The sequence below is a fragment of the Poecilia reticulata genome, chromosome 1, assembly GCF_904066995.2.
Source record: "Poecilia reticulata chromosome 1, P_reticulata-male-v2, whole genome shotgun sequence".
Lineage (NCBI taxonomy): Eukaryota > Metazoa > Chordata > Actinopteri > Cyprinodontiformes > Poeciliidae > Poecilia > Poecilia reticulata.
In genome coordinates this window covers 11,484,339-11,504,858 of record NC_088830.1, presented here as the reverse complement: position 1 = coordinate 11,504,858, position 20,520 = coordinate 11,484,339, and the positions used below count along the sequence as shown (strand labels likewise).

Sequence of the window (20,520 nt, the reverse complement as noted above, 5' to 3'; positions counted from 1 at the left end):
TAAATGTGACTAAATTAGACAAAATTGTATTTTACAATTACCATTAACACATACATACATAATATGTGTTTTTGTATTTGAAAATGTAAAAGTTGGAGTGAAAACTCAAAACAAACCTTATGAACTTTGGTTTGTCAATAATCCAGGAAACATAAAAAAATGTTTGATGAAGAAATAAATGCTTGACCATCCCTGCAGTGGATATATACTTTGTTAGACCTGCACTACCTTTGAATCCAGAGTCTAATGACGTTAAGCATGAAGTAGCCTTTTAAAAACCTTCTTGGAAAGATGCAACTTTCATATTATGATTTGTAGTTCAGCAACTTTAACATTTACTAGTTTCTGGCCATTAATCTTTACGCAATCTGAGCACCGAATCCGCATGTTCACATCATGAGAATACAAAGAAATGATGTGCCTCTGCTTTGTTTGTATCTTTGTTTTATCTACTAAGTCAGCCAGTGTGATTTATTAGGTACAAAACAATTTCCAATGTGAAAGTAAATCAGTATATTGTATTTATGAGGGAGGTTACAGATATCTAGGTGCTGTTGTACAGAGAAAAGGGAGTTATACTTTATAGTATTGATATCAAGGAGTAATTTGTTGTTCTCTGCTCATGCAGCCTGATCATGTTTGCTTTAGTTTCCGTCTGCTCTACAAACCTCCCTCCTTCAAAACATGCATTATGATCCTTTCCTGGGATATTTACATGATGCAGTCAAGATCATCAACAAAAACTAAATTTTTTTGTGATAGCATTTTTTTCAACAAGTGTTTTTTCTTTCCTTAAAACAGTGTGAGCTTCAAGAAATGAAGGGAAAAGGATCAGCAAATGATGGGGGAATCATTTGAGACCTCCTTCAAAGGGAATTAAAGAACGTGGAAAAGGTGGCAACGCCTCTATCGCCACCAAGTGGCAACAACAATGTGTACAGTTTTTACCTCAAATAAATGGAACTTGCATTTACTGCGGATTGCAACAGGATTCAGAGCTGTTGAGCTTTCTCACATTTTACATTTTGTTAGGTTACAACTGCAATTTAGGATTTATTTCATTGAGATTTTATGGGATAGACAAACAAAACATTATTGTGTCCATGAAAAGCCATCCTCCAGAGTTAAAATTAACCCTTCAGTGCTCTTCTCTGATTAATCCTCTTCACTCCAGGCCTGTCTAGATGTCTAGATTTACTCTTGCATCTTTTTAGATTTATTTTTATGACACACTCGTTCTACAGGTGATGCATTGAACAGTGGTCTGCAAAATGTTGACGCGTGGGCTATTGTTTCACACCATTACCACTGTTTTGAATCTACCTCTTACCTTTTTTCTTTTTCGGTTTTGTGATGGTTCACAAATGTTCTCTAAAAAACCTCAAATCAAGTAGATTTATAATGAGATTAAATTACATAAAAGTAAATTCATATAATGTGGTATCAGAGCAAAGGGGATTAAACAACACATCACATTTTTTTATATTTAGTTGAGAAACAAATTAAAACCAATTATCCTCTTTCTCCAACTCTACAACAATGCACAACTTTCTTGTGATCTACCAATTAAATCCCATTTTGTCACTTGAAAATTGTAATTTTCATGTGACAAAAAGTGTTTTGTCACTTGAATAGATGATAAAATCTTAAACAACAAGAACATTTGGATCTACTAACTGGGATCAATGATGTCCAGCAGCTTCCATCTCCCCCTCTTTTATGGCCCACTCCAAGTTTATGTGATGACAACATGGCCGCTGCCAGTTGTAGCTGCAACAAAGTGTCCCAGTGTCCTTCTGCTGTTATGGAATGGCTTTCATTTTTTGTCTAACCAACTATCTGTGTGGTGTTTTCTGTGTGAGTATATTTAGTATGCAGTATTACACTGCTGGCCTCCCACTCCACCCTGTGTGAGCTGCAGTGAGACAAGCTGCCCTGTCAAAACAGAGGCACTGCTTCGGACATCTGTTGTTCTCTGGAGGGACTGTGGATGTAGCAGTGCACAGAGGATCATCGAGCCGCCTGCGGACCTCTGATTGAAGTAAGTTCGACCAACATAAGTCACTTATACGGAATCCTCAAGTACTTTTTCCCAGTGGTGTTGTCGTCTTTTTCTCAAGATAACGAGTTCATCTTGAGAAAACAAAGGTGGTTTTCTTGAAATCATGAGATGCAACGGCATGCATTTGAAGAATGGAGTTGGGTTTAACACACACACGCACAGACACACCAATCATCACACATCTATCATCTCATGATCTCGAGAAAACCATTGGGAAATAAACTTGTTTTCTCAAGAAACCCATCTGGGGTTTAAAATATATGCCGAAAACCAACGTTTCTCAGTTCCGCTCCTCAGGGACCACTGCACTGCATGTTTTTGATATTTCCCTTCTACAGGCTTCTGTAGCACTTGATGGCATGCAAAGGAGGTCATGCAATCATTTGAATTGAGTGTTCTGGACACCTGATTTTTCTAAAACATGCAAAACAGTGGTCGCTGAGGACTGGGAACGAGAAACACTGCCATAAACTATGCTTTCTAAAAGACTATTTCTTCTCCATAGTTGTATGGATGCTGAAGATCTGACTGACTGACCAAGAATTAAGTGGATAAAGGCTCCTCGCTGTCAATAGTTACTAGTGAGAGCTACAGGGTTGGAGTCAGGAGGTTCTTCACTTATTGACGGAGACGGTTTCCGGAGCAACCATGGCATCAACCGGTCTCCAGGTGCTGGGTTTGGTGTTGGCTCTACTGGGTTGGGCGTGTGGGGCTTTGGTGTGTGCAGCTCCGCTGTGGCGCATATCGGCCTTCGTGGGGGGAGAGCTAGTGATTGCCCAGGTGTTGTGGGAGGGCCTTTGGATGAACTGCATGTCTCAGACCACCGGCCACATCCAGTGCAAGGCCTACGACTCCACCTTGGCCCTCCCTACGTCTGCCCAGGCAGCTCGAGGGTTGACGGTTCTTTCCCTGCTTCTCAGCGTTCTGGCGGTCATGCTCGGTGTTGCCGGGGCCAAGTGTACCCACTGCATGGGCGACGGCAACCAGACCTCCAAAGCCCGCCTGGCCAGGGTAGCAGGGGTGCTCCTCATCGTGGCCGGCATCGCCTACTTGACGCCCATCTGTTGGACTGCCTATGCCACGATTAGAGACTTTTATGATCCAAATGTTGCGGCGCCTTTGAAGAGAGAACTGGGGCCCGCATTGTACCTGGGCTGGGTGGCCAGCGTGCTCCTCCTGCTGGGGGGAGCTTTGCTTCACGTCGGCTCCGCCGCGCCTGGAGGAAGAGCGCTGCCCGTATCTGGAGCCGCAGCAAAGCCCAGCCCATCCACGGGGGCAGCAGGAGAAGTGAAGCAGCAGGAAAAGTCATTTGTATGAGATCACTTTGTTGGACATCTAAACACCTTACAATTACATGTTTGCAAAAATGACATCTATATAAGTATTATTTGCTTCTATGCGATGATTAGTTGGATTTCTTCCAAAGAGGGGCTGATTTCATTCTTTACTAAAGCTTTAGAGTTATGTCTTACTTACATGTTTGCCTAGGATGAAGATGTGTGCTAATTAGATTATAATTTACAATTCAGTTCAAAATTATTCACACTCCTGGCACATTAAGGATTTGAAGTAATATTAATATTTTGTTGTGACCCAACCAGAGACCCATCCTAAAAATTAGGGTGATGGCCATGAGGCCTTCCAACATCACAAACTTGGAAACATGCACTATTTTTTTTCAACACACCTTTTTTTTAGTATTTAAATATAAATAAAATCTTTTGTTTTCTTATTTATATTTCGTTTACATTTTTACATATTCAGAGATGCCTCATTTCCTATGTATAAAAAAAAACTACTTGAATGGAAAATATTTTAAATTTAAATTTGGATAAAGTATAAACATTTTTTGGCATGTCTTCATATTTCATTGTAAAAATATCAATGCACATAAAGAAGGTTTTCTAACTTTAAGGGCTTTGTGTTGGAGTAGGAGTTGAAATGAATCGTGGGAGGATTTTAAATGTTTTAATGGTCACTAATGCGCGTGGCTCACATTTCTCAGATTCCCCTCTGCCTCCGCCTGTGTGTGTGTACATGTACATGTGTGTGTGTGCGCATGTGTGTGTGTGTGTGTGTGTGTGGGTGGTATGTGTACTAAAGGCCAGTGTGCATTGTACATTAGTTTACACTGGTGTTTTTTGCTGAAAGTATCTGAGTATTTATTCTGTTTACTTTATTCTTTGTCACCTTAAATCTGTAATGTGTCTTTATTCTTAATAAAAAATATTCTTTCTTCAACGGTTGCTGCTTCATATGTTCATGAAAAGCATTCTTAAGTTGAAATAATCATTGATATATTTTTTTCAGTTTGAGCAGGTTTATTCTCATAATAAAGCAAATTAAAAAATGTTTTTGTATTTTTTGACTTTCATATATTAAAGTAATTAGTGTTTTGGTTTTTCTTGATTTCATAACTAAGAAATTGGAGAGCGACTACCTGATTTTGAGATGTACAGAATAAGACATGGTGCCTCAAATACCTTAATACCTTAAGTTTAAAACCCAGTGCACAGTAAGGTAAGGTCATTTTATCTATGTCGCACATTTTCAGCAACAAGGCCATTCAAAGTGCTTGTATTATGCAGTAATAGTGCGCTGTAATGTATATAAAATCTTGAAGTGTTTTTTTTTTTTTTGGTAAAATATTTGACATTGAGCATTTGCAGACCAACGTAAATTTAAAACAACAGAGGGTATAGAAGTTACTCTACCCTGGGAAGCAGATTATTCATATTTTATCAAAAACCTCACATTTTGAGTGAAATGTCTGGAACCTCGGGTGCAAACACGAATGTTTGCTGCTTCTTTTCATGATCATGTATGTAAATCAAAAGCTGAAAAGCATCACTTTTAGCCGAAAATGTCCAAATACATATAATCATAATGACCCAAAGTAAAAACAGAAGTAAAGTGCTACAGGTGTCATTGCACCTGTAGCAATGACACCTGTATTGCATTGTTAATGCATTGTTATAAATTGCATTATAACAATGCAATTTATATAATTTGTTACATCTTTGTCGGTTGCTTCGAAATAATTCCCTTTACATGTGCAAAATGACTTAAGTATCTATGTGAAATACATTTAATTATTATTAAAGCATGTTAACAGAATTGGCTCTAAAAGATCACAATTTCAGACCGGAACTTTCGATTTTGAATCGTGAACAGTTGTGATAACAAACAGATTCCACTAGGGGGCAGCAGACACTGACGATCTGTCATTGAGTCAAACTTAGTTATATTGAGGCCCTTATTCTTTATGAAACAGTTACAAATTATGTTTTATCTAAACTTTACACAAGACTGGATAATGTATTGTGAAATTTATCTTTTTTTTAATTATTGTTGTTCATCCATTTGCTCTAATGTGTGGTCATTTTGGTGTTTGTGAGTCATTTGATTCTTTCTGGAATGACAGTTTTCTTCTTCTGTTGTGTATTGAATGCTTGTCCATTTTTCAAGCCTATTTCTGTTGCTCAACTCAGATCACAGCAGAGAATAACGAAGGCTTATCTGCATGTGATCTACTTTTAGATGAGCAAGAGCCACACGTGTCAGCACATGCCAGCATTTACGTGCAAAGTGTAGAACACAAAGTCATGGCACAAAGAAAGTACACAGTCAATTTAATGACTAACTGATCTGTTTTATTTTCTTTTTACCAGGGCTGATCATTATTTATACCTAATCTGAACTAAACATACTTCACTATGTAGTTGATGAAATGAAAATGTTCATTAAAAAACAACATACATCATATCCTTAGTTTTAAAAATTAATGTTCTTTTCACACTTTATGCTGGATGACAACAGTGAAAGGATGTAATTTTTAGACATTTCTACAAAAACCAAGTTTCTATTTTTTTCCGCCTTTACCATAAAATAGCATAGTGATACATAAACAATATACAAATACATTTGATTTGTTTTCATAAAACTAATAGTCTCTCTTTTTCTGAAAAGAAGAACAACTTCAAGTTAATTTTCACCCTTATCTCTCCTGTTGTGACTCAACATGATAATGACCCCACACATCACCCTCAGCCTATTTAAATAAACATAGAAAAGTATTCACACTGCTTCTGACTGAGTCTCATTCAGATTTTCAGGAAACATAAAGTACTTTTTTTCATAGATTAAGACTGACATGTTCAATCCAGTTGAGTCCCAACTCAAAAATGATTTTTTTTTTGTCTGCAAACGTTTCATACTAGAAGCTGATCAACAACTTATCAATCACTTTGATGACTCTTCGTCAAGCCTCTCAAAAAGAACCACTATTTAGGTGCCAGTGTTTTATAATTTGTAGAACATTTTTAAAAGTTTACTAAAGTCACTTTATTATTTTTAGTTGCGCTTACTGGAGATTATTACTACTTTCATACGCCCTTTTCATAAGGCATTCCACCATCTATGACTTCTAAGCACTGCTGCATACATTTTTTTCACGCAACATATTAAGTCACTTAAGAAAATAAAGACAACAACTTAGCAAACTGGACTGACAACTGATGCACAGTAATTGTTCTGTTGATCACAAAGACAAAAGACAGAAAAGGTGGGTCAAAAGGAATCAATTAAACACTTATTTCCAAGGAAAACATCAAGGACATTCTGGAAGAATAACAAACAAAACAGTTAGTCTCAAATCGTTTGACTAGAACTTTCCATAAAACAAAGTAACCCCTCTACCAACTATCTATCTTTCTGTCTTTTATTGTAATTTTTATCTTAAGTCTGTTTACTATAATACTATTTCATCAAGTTAAATTTAAGAAAATGAAACCATCAAAATCATTTAGTATTTATTTTTATGGACGCTGTTTTCAACATGTAAAAGACGGGCAGCATTAAACTAGTTGCACAGTAAAACCACAAAGAAAGCTGAGCACCAAACACCAGCAGCTCCATTTTTCAGGGTTACTTTCTGCTCTCCTGGGAACAGTTGACTTCTTAAAGGGACAGTGTTCCCATTTATCACCCGCATCGCATCGGAGAGGATGAGTGTCACTTTAAAAGCACATGACAGCTAAAAGTGGGGAAACAGGAGTATGCGAGCCTATTGTGTGCAGAAAATTTCTGCATTGTCATACTACGTTGCTGCCCTTCACCGTTCAGCCTCCCCACCGAGCAGGTAGGCAGCTCCTCCGTCCGCAGTGACAATTGGCTGGGCTCTTCTCTCTCTCTCTCCTTCGGTGTCACAGCTGCTTCCTGCTGCGCCGCAACATCGTAGCTTCAACCGAGCTCTCGCGTGCACGCTGGTCTCGCGACGTGAAAGTCCCCTCTCTCCTTTATCGGAATGTTTGAAGATTAACGAGGTTGTCCTGTGGGTTACGCTCGCTTGTTGTAGCGACTGGAAGCTCCAGGTCTGAGCAGAGCCAACACGCACTGCAGGCGGACGGAGGACCGTGGCGAGCCGGGTGGAGGGAACCCAGCGCTGTGGAAGGAGGACGGGAGAGGAGCCGGCGTTATCATGACTGAGAAACGGATGTCGCGGTGGTATTTCGGGGGGCTGGCCTCCTGCGGAGCCGCATGCTGCACCCATCCTCTGGACCTCGTCAAGGTGAGGGGCGCAGTGGCTCTGCCCACAGAGCTGGGAGTGAAGGAGAGTGCAGGCCTTAACACCTGCACTCTCCAAGTCGGCGTGTTTCACCAAACCTCACGTCTTGAAGGTTTCACACAGTGCCCTGCTAGACTGCAGAGATCACTGTAAACTAACGGAGATCTTAAGTTGGCAGAGTTTGTATGTAATAAGTAGGATGTTCAAAGTTGAATATAGGTCATAGGTCAACGCAAAGTTTCCCAGACACAGTAGTCCTGTTAATCTATACCAAATGCCTTAATCTTCTTCTTCTCTAGTGACTTTTGCACATGACTCAAATAAAGTTTGTGGCACTCAGGAAAGCATGTGTTGTGCAATTATACAGGGAGGAAAGATAATCACCAGACTGGAGTTGAACAGCTCTGAAATGCCTTCTCTTTGCCTTCACTTTTTACTTGCATGTGGCGAAGCTGGAAAGCGGGTTTTTACACACAAAGCACATGTTTCAGAAATGTAAATGTTCATTATTTTAAGAAGAAAACAGAGCATGAACCGCTTACTGACATTAAGGTTAAAAAAAGTGACTGGTTTCAAACAACTACAGCTGAAAGTGACAAAGTGACCCGTCTTCTCTAGTTTTATGGGCTGATTTATGTTTCCTACTGTAGGATAGTTTAATGTTATGGCATCATCCTATATATATCAAAATGTATGGCATTATATGTCTGCTTTGATTTAAAACAGAAAATTAGCAAATATTTAGTCATATCAAATGCCTAAAATTATGTAGTCCATACCATGTGTTTATTAAAATATTTATACAGAGACTGAAGAAAAATATTTAAGTAAACAGCCTCCAAATTTAGGATTTTGTGATTAAGCAAACTGTCCTGTTGCACGCTTTAATATAGATTTTTGTTGACTGGGTTTTGACTAAAACGGGTATAACGGGTACATTTGGATCAGTTTCTGAACTGCATGAATTGTCTGTCTGGTAAACTTGTCTCTGAACCGGATCCTCTGATTAAAAGGACGATAAAACCGTTAGGAACAGTGTAACAGAAAATGTTAGGTTTATTTTCCTCTTTTTAGGCACTAGAGGCCTTTATTTAGCAGTAACTGGAAAGGCAATGGGGAGGAGAGAGCTCTATCACACACTGCACTCAGCACGTGAATGTGTGTGTGACTGAATGGAGTGTGAAGTGCTTTCGGTTCATATGAACTTGATAAAGTTATGTTTCAAGTACAGGTCATTTACAGGCAATTTACCAACTGAGCCTCCCATCTCTCAACATTTTAGTTGTTTTAAATCCAAAACTTATCAGAACCTTGGTAAAACTTCATTCTGGTAGCTAGATGATGCCTAGTTTGGACTATTACACATTACTGCCCCTCCCCTACCTGCTGCTGTGTGCACTGCAGGTCAGCTGGCTGAGATGATGAAAATTATAAATAGCTGTTTTTGACATCGGATTACCAGTAAATTGTCTATTTATGAAAAGTCAGTACTAAACAGCTCTTCTGTCATTATGTCTTTCTGCAAAGTGTTTTTCATGTCTGAGATTAGTGTGAGACAGCTTTAATTCATCTTCATCAAATGCTGTTTTCTCAAGAGTTTAAATAAAAATCTATGTAATAATCAAAATGTTCACAATCCAGTTTTAGGGAAAGTATAGTGTTAAGACTTTCAAAAGGCATTTTTATTTCGTCTCTGGCTTTCAGCCGGCTTTAATGGCTTGATTTCCAAGAGTGGATAACATTTTGTTGCGACAATTATTCCGACATCTAGCTGGTTTAAAGACATTATGCAGTGAAAACAGAATGAGGTCCCATAATAGAGAAAAACGCATTTTGCACTTCGCTGTAGTGAGCTCTGTTTCCACATCGCCGAGAAGTCCAGTTACGGCAGTGCAAAGACCACAGACAGAGTCATGTTTGTTTTCATTCTAACGTAGAACCGGATTTGGCAAACACAAGTTTGACCTCATCTGTTCTAGTTTTTAAAGTTACAAAGTGGTTTGCCAACAGCACAAACACTGAGAAAAAAGTAAGGATGGGACCAGTTCTGATGCTGCGTTGCTTTAAATTGTAATTCTCTTTTTTTAATGAAATGGTTATAAAATAATCAAGTTGATTGATTTATTTAAAACACTATCTAATTAATTTCCCTCCAAAAGTAATTTTCCCTCTACTCACAGCTTGATTTGAGCCCTGATCGAATCGTACCGAATTCATCTTTATACCTGTGACAACAACAGATTTTTCTCTAGTGGGGAAATGGAGAAATAACTTGATGATTTTCAGAGCTACTTTTTTCAGTGGTTTCTTTTAAATCTGCTTCTCTTCGTACTTGAATTGAAATTAAGTGAAGTCGGTGATGAAGATATTGCTTCGTCATTTGCACTTGAGGGACGAAATACAACAACTTACTGTCTCCTCTACTGCAACTCCACAGGGCTATGGATTGCTAATGTGGGTAATAAATTATGTCGGAAGTCATATTTGATTTCTGCATTTTATCATGGAACTTTGTTCCAAAATCTGAAAACATTAGATTTGCAAAATGTCTGTTTCCAATGTGGTTCTGTGGCCAATGTGTTTCCTCATTATTTTGTATCTTGAGACACTGTTGCAACATTTTGTTCAGTAGATGTTGTAACTAAATCAGCATCCATTTCAGATTGTGAAGGTAGAGTTGGTGAGGAACTTTGAACTATACAAGTTAGAAACTCGACTTCGGACTTAAAATTTTTGACTTGAAAATGTTCAGATACAAAAGAAGCTGCAGTGATTTAAATGTTGAACCGAAACACACAAACCAGTTTGCTCAGATCAGCAATGTGGGGGGAAAAAAAGCCCACATTGTTTCTAAAAGGTCATTGACCTTTACTCTCAGGTCCTCATCAAAACAAAGAACAAAGGTCATGTTTTGAAACCACTGAGGCCCTCTTCCAACAAGCACAGATTGCTACAATGCCTGGAGGACTGGTGCATGGCAGGATTTCCTTTTTTTTTTTGGTTTCTTTAAGGCCTAATGAAGGACAACGTGGAAAATAACATTTATCATTAAAAGAAAACAAATGAATTCAGAAAACCTTGTTTGATTTTTGAATCAAATTAGGCTTTCAGATCAATCTGTGCATTCCTCCTTTGTGTTCTGCATCTAAGCTCCAAATCAATGTGTGAGGTTTTAATTTTTTTCAACATATGGCTCTCTCTCTTTTTTTTTTTTTTTCTTCCTCAGGTCCACCTGCAGACACAGCAGGAAGTGAAGAAGAAGATGGTTGGGATGGCTGTGCACGTGGTGAGGAATGACGGAGTGCTGGCTCTCTACAGTGGCCTCTCTGCCTCTCTGTGTCGACAGGTAGATTTTGTTTTTTAAGATAAATTTTGTCAGAATCTGAAAAATTATGTGGATGATCATCAACTTCAGTGTTGACGAGTTTGTTACTTAATCTACATATGTATTTGTTGAATCGGTCTGAGTGTGGAAAAAGGCGCTTAGCAAAATAATAGAAAAGTAGCAAGGCAAAAAAGCTGCAGGTTTTTATTTTTTCAAAACAAATCGTGTAAGTTGAGTAAAGCTGCTGCATACAGATATATACAAAATGGTGATTAATTAATGCCAGCATATCATATTAAGCTTATTTACAAGAATACTAATGTTGATGCCTATTGCTTGTTAGTTTATGTCAGGAATAAACCCGATCCTGTTTAATTCTTTTTTTTCAGAAGTTGCACTCACTGTTGCTTTCCACTGATTTAAAATAAATCTTTATTGTCACAATAGAAAGAGCAAAAGGTCAGGGAGGAGACATTAGACCAGAGGCCAGCAGCATGATGATGATGATGATGATGATGATGATGCAGGGTCTTCTCAGGTAAGGAGGGATTATAACTTGATGAGAAATAGAGAAGGGAAGGGAAAGTCCTGTACAGCAATTTCAACTTTTTTTTCCCTCCATAAGACCATCTTATGGCAAAGATAAAGCTTCAAAATTTTACAACTTTGACTGTAACTTTATGGAAAAGCTGCCTCAAAGTCAGTCATTTTAGGCAGCAACAGTCAGTGCTATGAAGGGATCATTTCTTTGTACGGTTCTGAACGCACGCAAGCACAAATCTTCAACGGTCACCAATAAAGTCGGCAATAAAACAAACTGCTTTTCACAGCAAGTTTTTACTGGGACTTTGTTTTAGCGAGCTCAACCACACTGAAACTGAAACCAGTGTCTGAGAAATTACTGATATACTTGGGTTTTTATTTACAACCATCACTCAAATGCACTGGGAATAAGTCGAACAAAGGGGGTCATTCCCTCTTGTTCGGAGCAGCAATGGTTTGGACAAAAATTTCTCGTTGAATATAGACTGGCTTGAGATGGGGGAGAAAATGCCTTGAAATAGATGGGCTACAGCAGCAGAAAACCACACTGGGTGCCACTCCCGTCAGTTAAGAGCAGGGAAATTACCCTGCAGTTCACACAGACTCACCTAAATTGGGCATGGACAGATTGGAAAAAGTTTGTCTGATTCAGTGAGCCTTGATTTGAGCTGGGATATTCAGTCAGAAAAAAACCTGAAAACATAGATATATCCTGTCTTTTTTTTTTTTATTTTTAGGGTGCCTCTGGTTATATTGTGCTGTTGTTTCTACGCTCCTCTTAAGAGATTCTACTCTTGTAGTCCGCTTATTTTGTACAAGTCAGATTAAAATTTGTAGCCCTTTTCTGTCAGAAGTTAAATCTAACATTTCTGCACCACTGTGCCTCAGAATAACAGTGGAATAATTGCTACATGTTGGACCAATTCAGGAGAATTGTTTCTGTTTTAAAATGCTTTTCTTATTTGTCAGAAACCACGCAGACCAACCAGGTACTATGGTTTATCCAGTGGGGTTTACAGCACCCCCTAGCGGCCTCCTGAGGCCACCACTGAATCTAACACAACTGGCGAAGTTGTGTTAGATTACACAACTTTATTAGGATTGTCTGTATTGCTGATCCATTATAATCTCATTTAGTAGATATGTGTTTATCGTTGTTCTATTTGAGACGTTAAAAGTAGGATTTGTAATTTTTTTATCTTTAAAATCTGAATTTAAGAAAAAAATCAGAATTTAATGTACTAAAATGTGGTTATCATGGTTATGTGTTAACCCAAGAACATGAATAAAACGGTGTAAGCAACCGTGATGCTTCACTAAGATGCAAACCTGCTTTGTATTGTTAAGATAATCTGTCTTCCTTCCACAGATCTCTTGAGGTTGCAGCTTACTTGGGCCCAGACTTGTTCCTCCTAAAAAAAGTGACTGAGCTGAAAATTAAATGAACTAAACATGTTTCTGCTTTTCAGATTACCTACTCCCTCACCAGATTTGCCATCTATGAGACAGTCAGAGACATGATGGGCAACACTGGCAAAGGACCAATGCCTTTTTACCAGAAGGTCCTGCTGGGAGCATTTGGAGGTACACACACACACGCGCGCACACACACGCACACACACGCACACACACGCACACACACACATTCGTTCCTTCGTCTTTCACGCTGACCCAAATGTGCAGTTACCACCTGCGAAGGACTGTTTACCAACACGTTTTATCTGCCAACAGGATTCACTGGTGGGTTTGTTGGGACTCCATCAGACTTGGTGAATGTCAGGTAAAGCTACTTGACAACATTTCCTTTAAACAAGAACATTTGTGTGTATTTTGCTAATTAATTATGGCATTAGCTAGAAAGATAAATGAGATCTGAAATCATTTATTTTTCTTCCTCTCCTAGAATGCAAAATGATGTGAAGCTGCCACCAGAGCAGAGAAGAAAGTGAGTGTTGGGGTTGAACGATGCTCTGTATAGATTGGTGTTCACGTAATTTATCATTGTACTTGTGCTTTGCTTGCAGCTATAAACATGCCGTTGATGGACTCTACAGAGTTTTTAGAGAAGGTAAATGAGCATGAAAGCAAGTTTTCGCTTTGTGTTTGCATCATCTGGCATCACAATCAAGGTCTGGTCTTTATTTTTTCATGCAGAGGGTGTGAGAAGGCTGTTCTCAGGAGTCTCCATGGCGTCTGGCAGGGGGGCGCTGGTCACTGTGGGGCAGGCAAGTCGCATTAAAAATCACGTTGCGTGATTCTAAGTTTTGTGAAACGATGCTTTCCTGCAGCTAAGCATTGATGCAGCAGAGACGGAAAGTTTTAGACTTTCTTTAAATCTCAAAAGCCTCTTGTTTTTTGTTTACATTGTGTTTTTTTGCAAAAAAGAAAATCCTGATCTAACAATCAGAGGGCACAAAAAAATTTCAATATTATGAAACAATGGCTGCACTGGAGATTTCATCCTGTCATATAATAAGCTGGCAATACATGGACATTTATATTTAAATTAGTCTCAATGTTTAAGATTAACATTTCCCAAATTGTTTTATATATATATATATATATATATATATATATATATATATATATAGGTCCTTCTAAAATAATTAGCATATTTTGATGAAGTTCTTTATTTTCCATAATGATAAAAATTAAACTGTCATATATTTTAGATTCATTGCACACCAACTGAAATATTTCAGGTCTTTTATTGTTTTAATACTGATGATTTTGGCATACCGCTCATGAAAACCCAAAATCCCTGTCTCAAAAAATTAGCATATTTCATCCGACCAATAAAAGAAATGTGTTTTAATACCAAAAAAGTCAAACTTCAAATAATTATGTCCAGTTATGCACTCAATACTTGGTCAGGAATTCTTTTGCAGCCTTCAATGCGGCGTGGCATGTAGGCAATCAGCCTGTGGCTCTGCTGTGGTGTTATGGAGGCCCAGGATGCTTTGATAGCCTTAAGCTCATCCAGGGTCTTGCGTCTCTCAACTTTCTCTTCACAATATCCCACAGATTCTCTGTGGGGTTCAGGTCAGGAGAGTTGGCAGGACAATTGAGCACAGTATGGTCAGTAATACCAGTGGTTTTGGCACTGTGGGCAGGTGCCAGGTCGTGCTGAAAAATTAAATCTTCATCTCCATAAAGCTTTTCAGCAGATGGAAGCATGAAGGGCTCCAAAATCTCCTGATAGCTGCTGCGTTGACCCTGCCCTTGATAAAACACGGTGGACCAACATCAGCAGCTGACATGGCTCCCAGACCATCATTGACTGTGGGTACTTGACACTGGACTTCTGGCATTTTGGCATTTCCTTCTCTCCAGTCTTCCTCCAGACTCTGGCACCTTGATTTCCGAATGACATGCAAAATTTGCTTTCATCCGAAAAAAGTACTTTGGACCACTGAGCAGCAGTCCAGTGCTGCTTCTCTGTAACCAGGTCAGTCGCTTCTGCTGCTGTTTCTGGTTCAAAAGTGGCTTGACCTTTGACCTGGGGAATGCAGCACCTGTAGCCCATTTCCTGCACACGCCTGTGCACGGTGGCTCTGGTTGTTTCTACTCCAGACTCGGTCCACAACTTCCTCAGGTCCCCCAAGGTCTGGAATTGGTCCTTCTCCACAATCTTCCTCTGGGTCCGGTCACCTCTTCTTGTTGTGCAGCATTTTCTGCCACACTTTTTCCTTCCCACTGAGGTGCCTTGATACTGCACTCTGCGAACAGCCTATTCGTTCAGAAATTTCTTTCTGTGTCTCACCCTCTTGCTTGATGGTGTCAATGATGACTTTCTGGACAGCAGTCAGGTCAGCAGTCTTGCGGTTTTGAGTAATGAACCAGGCTGGGAGTTTTTAAAAGCCTCAGGAATATTTAGCAGGTGTTTAGAGTTACTTTGTTGATTCAGAGGATTAGGTTAACTGCTCGTTCAGAGAACCTTTTCATGATATGCTAATTTTTTGAGACTGGGATTTTGGGTTTTCATGAGCGGTATGCCAAAATCATCAGTATTAAAACAATAAAAGACCTGAAATATTTCAGTTGGTGTGCAATGAATCTAAAATATGACAGTTTAATTTTTATCATTATATTATGGAAAATAATGAACTTTATCACAATATGCTAATTTTTTTAGAAGGACCTGTATATTTATATATTTTTTTTTTTCTGTTTGCAGTTGGCGTGTTATGACCAAGCCAAGCAGCTGGTGTTGGGAACAGGCGTGATGGGAGACAATATACTCACACACTTCCTTTCCAGCTTCATAGCGGTAAGAATTGAGTTCTTCCACTGATTTAATGCAGTTTGCAGAGCTTCTTCTTCCGTTTTTATATTTTAAATTTTTTGCAAACATTTCCTCTGCAGGGAGGCTGCGCTACGTTCTTGTGTCAGCCTCTGGATGTGCTCAAAACCAGGTTGATGAACTCAAAAGGAGAGTACACAGTAAGTAACTCGCTCCTCTTGTATTTTGTCGCCTACTTGTTCAGGTTTCAGTTTAAACTCACTTTAATAATATTTATTTCTCCCCCCCATGTCTGCAGGGAGTAATGCACTGCTTACGGGAAACAGCCAAACTGGGTCCGCTGGCATTTTACAAGGTAAAAAAAAGAAAGGAAAAATAGTTCTACACAATTTAGTCTTATTCATAGAAAGATAGAAAATCACTCAGACCTGATGATAATGGCAATATTTGATGTAAATACATTGTGAACCTCACTTTAGATGTGTGTTTAAAGCTATAAAGGTCAGAGTTGTGAAACGACGGCTGTTTAATTTTTTTCAGCAGTTTTGCTATGCAAGAAGGCTTGAAATTAGTCTTTTATTCTACTCATTGTGTCTTCATAAATCAGTCCTTTATCACTTTATTAAAAAGTTGAACTGTGCAATGAGATTTTATTTTTCCACACTGATTAAAAAAAACAATTTTTTTGTGTAGATCAACTGTTTTCAGAATCTCCTTGAATTTCAGATGCATCTCAATCAATCACAGTATTGTTAAATTAAAAGTGACTTATTTCAGTAATTCAGTTCAAAAAGAGACATTCATTTTCTCAGAATACAAAACATCACGTCAGACTGATAAAGAAGAGTTTTGTTATGCAGAAACGTTGGCCCTCTGTAAAGTACTTTCATCAGCTCTACAGCAGTGTTTCCTAAATCTTGTCCTCAAGGCTCCTGCATGTTTCAGATGTTTCTCTGCTTTAACACACCAGAACTGGATGACTGCTGCTCAGGACAGGCCTGTTAGTCAGACATCAATTGAAATCAGGTGAGCTGCAGCAGGGAAACATCTAAAACATGCAGGGTGGTGTGCCTTGAGGACAACATTGCTCCACAGTATATCCACTCAGTAGTTGATGGGGATTTGGTTTGCTTGAATCACTGCCGAAATGCGACGTGACATGGAGGCGTTCAGCCTGTGAAAACAGCTTCTCTGTGTGGTTTAGGTTGAGATAATTCGGTGGCCATTGATACCATGGTCATTACCGTAGGTAAAGATAGTTTAGGCAGTGTGAGCAGAAGCCAAATCCTGCTGGGGAATTAAGTCAGTATCTCCATAAATCTTGTAGTCGGGGGATAAAAGGAGCGCGACAGTTGTGGTCCACATCCTGGATTCTTGAAACACTGTCCAGCTACAGTCCAGACATTACGGATCTTCTTCAAACTTTTTAAATGAATCCGTTCCAAGGTTCTGGTTATATTTATGCAGTCTTTTCTTTGAAACTTTATCCTTCCACTCAACTTTCTGTTAATATGCTAAACTACAGCCCTCTGAGAACATCCAGCTTCTTAAGCAGAGATGTTCCTTGTGGAGAAAGTTTGACTGTGTGCTGGACAACTACCAACTCCACTGATTTCCTAATGTGTTTGAGGCTTTAACATGCCCATAACACACCATTTCTGTGTTAAAGATTCTTTTTTTATTTATCTTTTTTTATTGTAATATTCTAATTATTAGAGAGACTGAATTTTGGGTTTTATTCACTATAACTGAAATCATCAAAATTAAAAGAACATTGTGTATAATGAATCTAAATGCAATGAGTGGATTTTTGAACACATTTGCTCCACCTAGCTGTGTGTGTAGGTTATTGCTGGTTTTGCTGCTGTCATTTTGCACCGAATGTTTACTCTGTTCTGTGTGCTGCAGTTCAGTGTCGTTGGTTATTTCCACTATCGGATCAAAGTGCAGAGATTAAAAACTTTTGACTTTGTTGCAGGGTCTTGTCCCAGCTGGGATCCGCCTGGTTCCCCATACAGTTCTCACCTTTGTTTTCCTGGAGCAACTCAAGAAGTACTTCGGCATTCGCATCATCTCCTGATCCGCTCCTTGACTCCGTCACTGCCAATCATGTCCTCCTTCCTCATCCTGCTCCTCATTATCCACAAGAAAAGAAGGGAAATGGGGACCTGAACAGTTGGTCATGGTGCTTTTCCCTCTCCTTTTTTTCCTCTACCTCCATCCCACAAGTGGATTTACGCAACTTGTATCGAAAACCAACAGTTCTGGTCATTTACATCAGAAATGGGGGGAAAAAACAGATTCAAAGCTGCTGGATTGAGGTTAATAACATCAATAGAATATTAATCAAGTGTCAGAGATTACTGTTATTGTTTAATCATGATGTAGTTGAGGAAACAGAGTTCAGATCGTATGTGTTTAACATTACATGTTGGTCGCGGGCAAAATTTTAACTTCAGCTGATTCCAAATCACGTGCTGTTAATCTGACCTAAAACCTAATCTATTAGTTGTTTGTGATAATTTCAGAAGTGACTCAAAGTGAGGAATAACTGCAAACTGTAGCTTAGTTTACAATTCTCTAAAACAATTTTGATTTTATCAAGAGAGCATGCCATCATCCAGAAGTTGTAAACAAACGCAGCACAGCTTTATCAGTACCCATCTGACCAACCTATAATGGATTTACAAAGCCATAAATCTAAGACGCCCGTTTATTTTCACTCAGCCAACAGCGTTGTTGATAAATTGAGTTCAATATAAATTTTTTGTTTTTGTTTCCACCTTATTAATATTTTTTTAACAAAATCAAAACACTGACTTATTAAAATGTGATTAATTTCTTTCCGTTGCTTCCTTAATTCATTCCACTGTCACATTTCACATCACGTCTAAAAACGGAGAGGACCAAGTTTGTTTGGATCACTTTTTACACAGACCGAGTTAAAAGAAAACTGAGGTTTTCTCCACACGTAGCTGGGTCTTTTTTTTAAAAACGAATATCTTCACCACATTGTTTAAAAAAAAACAACTAATACAGTGCACATGGGATCAGTTTTAGAAAAGTTTTCAGCCACATCAACTTGCACAAAGCTGCTCCTGGCTGTTGTTTTTTTTAAACAATGCCAAACCCATAGGGGGGCAGTGTAGCACAAAGCTAAAACCTGTGTTGGGAATAATGTCAAACAAATTATACTATGAGGATTTATTGTCGCATTATTTGTCCTCTTTGGTTGGAGTTTATAAATAATAGATTTTAGTGAAATTAAACTGATTTTTCCTGTGGATGAAAGACCAAAAGGCACATTTTTTTCCACCCCAGATATCTGGCTACATGTGGACTAGGCCTGAAATGCATAAAGACATCTGATAATATATAAAAAGTATTCCGTCTCCAAGATCCTAGCAGCATTCTATATCTACTCTAAGGATACGGTTTAAAAAGGCAGTATTGTGTAAAATCAAAATTTTTCAGCATTACATTACGTTATAATATTCACTCGTCAAAAACATACCTGGAGTGCTGCCTTGATTCTTCCATGTATGATCAAGAAATCTTTGAATCTCCCACGGCAACCATTTCAGGGTACAGAGCTCTTTCTCTCGCAGAGTGTTGCCTTTTACACTCGGCTCCCCTCTTGAGCTGCAGTTTCCAGTCGAGCTTCTGCCTCGCAGAGCCGTCCACCTCCTCAAGTCTCTCAATCAGCTCCTTCAGACTAGCCAGCAGCAATTAGCAAACACTTGGCGGAACTACTAGAGCATTTTCATAACAACTAAAGGTAACATGATTACTTGATTGTGCTATAAAATGGTACTATGTGCCTGTAAAATACATAATGCTGCTTCTTTAAACAGCTCTTTTTCAGTCTGCAATATTGGTTTTAAAACGCGCTTTATTTAAAACTTGATATAAAACTGACTGGCCTGCTTTTAACAAAGGGATGACATTTAAGATTAAAAATATTCAAACTGAAAATGTGGATGAATCCAGTTTCAAATGTTTTTCTGTTTCTTTCACTCATAAGATGTAAAGAATATCTTCCCTCTGCAGCCATGCCTGCTCGAGTCTTGCTGCCTTATAGTATCTGTCCTGTAGGGGGCAGTGTTGTTACATGTGAATTGTCCTGTTTTATGCACCCAAGAGGTTTTCTATCTTCATCTCAGGATGAAACCTGTGTCATCTACTGTATTTACATTCACTGAAGTGGAACTGTTGGGACAGTTATGGGTCAGTAAGTTTTAATATTGTAGATCTTTCACTAATTTGAGAATTAAAGGACTAATTGAAACTGTGTCTTCAGATTTTTACTGTCGTCTTTTTGGGGATTTTATTTGAGGAGTGTTTCTAAATCAAACCAGTGTTTATCTAAATAAATCTAATAAGTTAATAAGTCAGCTACTGACCCTTTGGGGTGGTAAGTGATTCATTTGAAGAGTTTCAGCTTCTCACAGCTACAAGGCCGCGCAGCACAGCTGGCTGCGGTGGTGAATCAGCCTTCACCTTCAGGGTTCTGGTCTCAGCAGAGCAAGGGCGCGATTTTATGTCCACACATCTACCGTCTTAATCTCAGGCCTTACTTCCCAGACTCGTGGCCTGTCCGTGAGCATGAGGCAGTTAATTGGTGACATTCATGAGCAATGATTAATGAAATCCGGGGGGGATTCTGCTCTTTGGCCAAGATGAACATAAGCACCCATCTGTTATGATTGTAATACATCATATTAGTGACTGTGACCTTTAACCTCCATCATCTTCTGTCACATCTGTGACTGAATGTGGTA

General features: G+C 38.8%; 1 protein-coding gene and 1 pseudogene across 2 annotated transcripts; both read left to right on the top strand.

Moving 5' to 3' along the window:
* The first annotated feature begins 43 nt into the window (after window positions 1-43).
* Window positions 44-4,303, top strand: LOC103470332 (claudin-9-like; annotated as a pseudogene). The gene is made up of 2 exons (XR_014087053.1): window positions 44-2,041; window positions 2,568-4,303. The product of XR_014087053.1 is annotated as a claudin-9-like (transcript).
* A 2,744-nt stretch (window positions 4,304-7,047) lies between these two features.
* Window positions 7,048-20,032, top strand: slc25a10b (solute carrier family 25 member 10b). Its single transcript, XM_008422948.3, has 12 exons — window positions 7,048-7,202; window positions 7,419-7,631; window positions 10,855-10,974; window positions 12,966-13,080; window positions 13,228-13,276; window positions 13,400-13,441; window positions 13,521-13,564; window positions 13,651-13,721; window positions 15,674-15,766; window positions 15,862-15,939; window positions 16,038-16,094; window positions 17,718-20,032. The coding sequence occupies exons 2-12, from the start codon at window positions 7,542-7,544 to the stop codon at window positions 17,817-17,819; spliced, it is 861 nt and encodes a 286-aa protein (XP_008421170.1). The 5' UTR covers window positions 7,048-7,202; window positions 7,419-7,541; the 3' UTR covers window positions 17,820-20,032.
* The last annotated feature ends 488 nt before the right edge of the window (window positions 20,033-20,520 follow it).

Coding starts and splice junctions, on each gene's coding strand:
- slc25a10b (XM_008422948.3), top strand. CDS start 7,542: ATGACTGAGAAACGGATGTCGCGGTGGTATTTCGGGGGGCTGGCCTCC. Junction 7,632..10,854: donor ATCCTCTGGACCTCGTCAAG/GTGAGGGGCGCA, acceptor TTTCTTCCTCAG/GTCCACCTGCAGACACAGCA. Junction 16,095..17,717: donor GTCCGCTGGCATTTTACAAG/GTAAAAAAAAGA, acceptor ACTTTGTTGCAG/GGTCTTGTCCCAGCTGGGAT.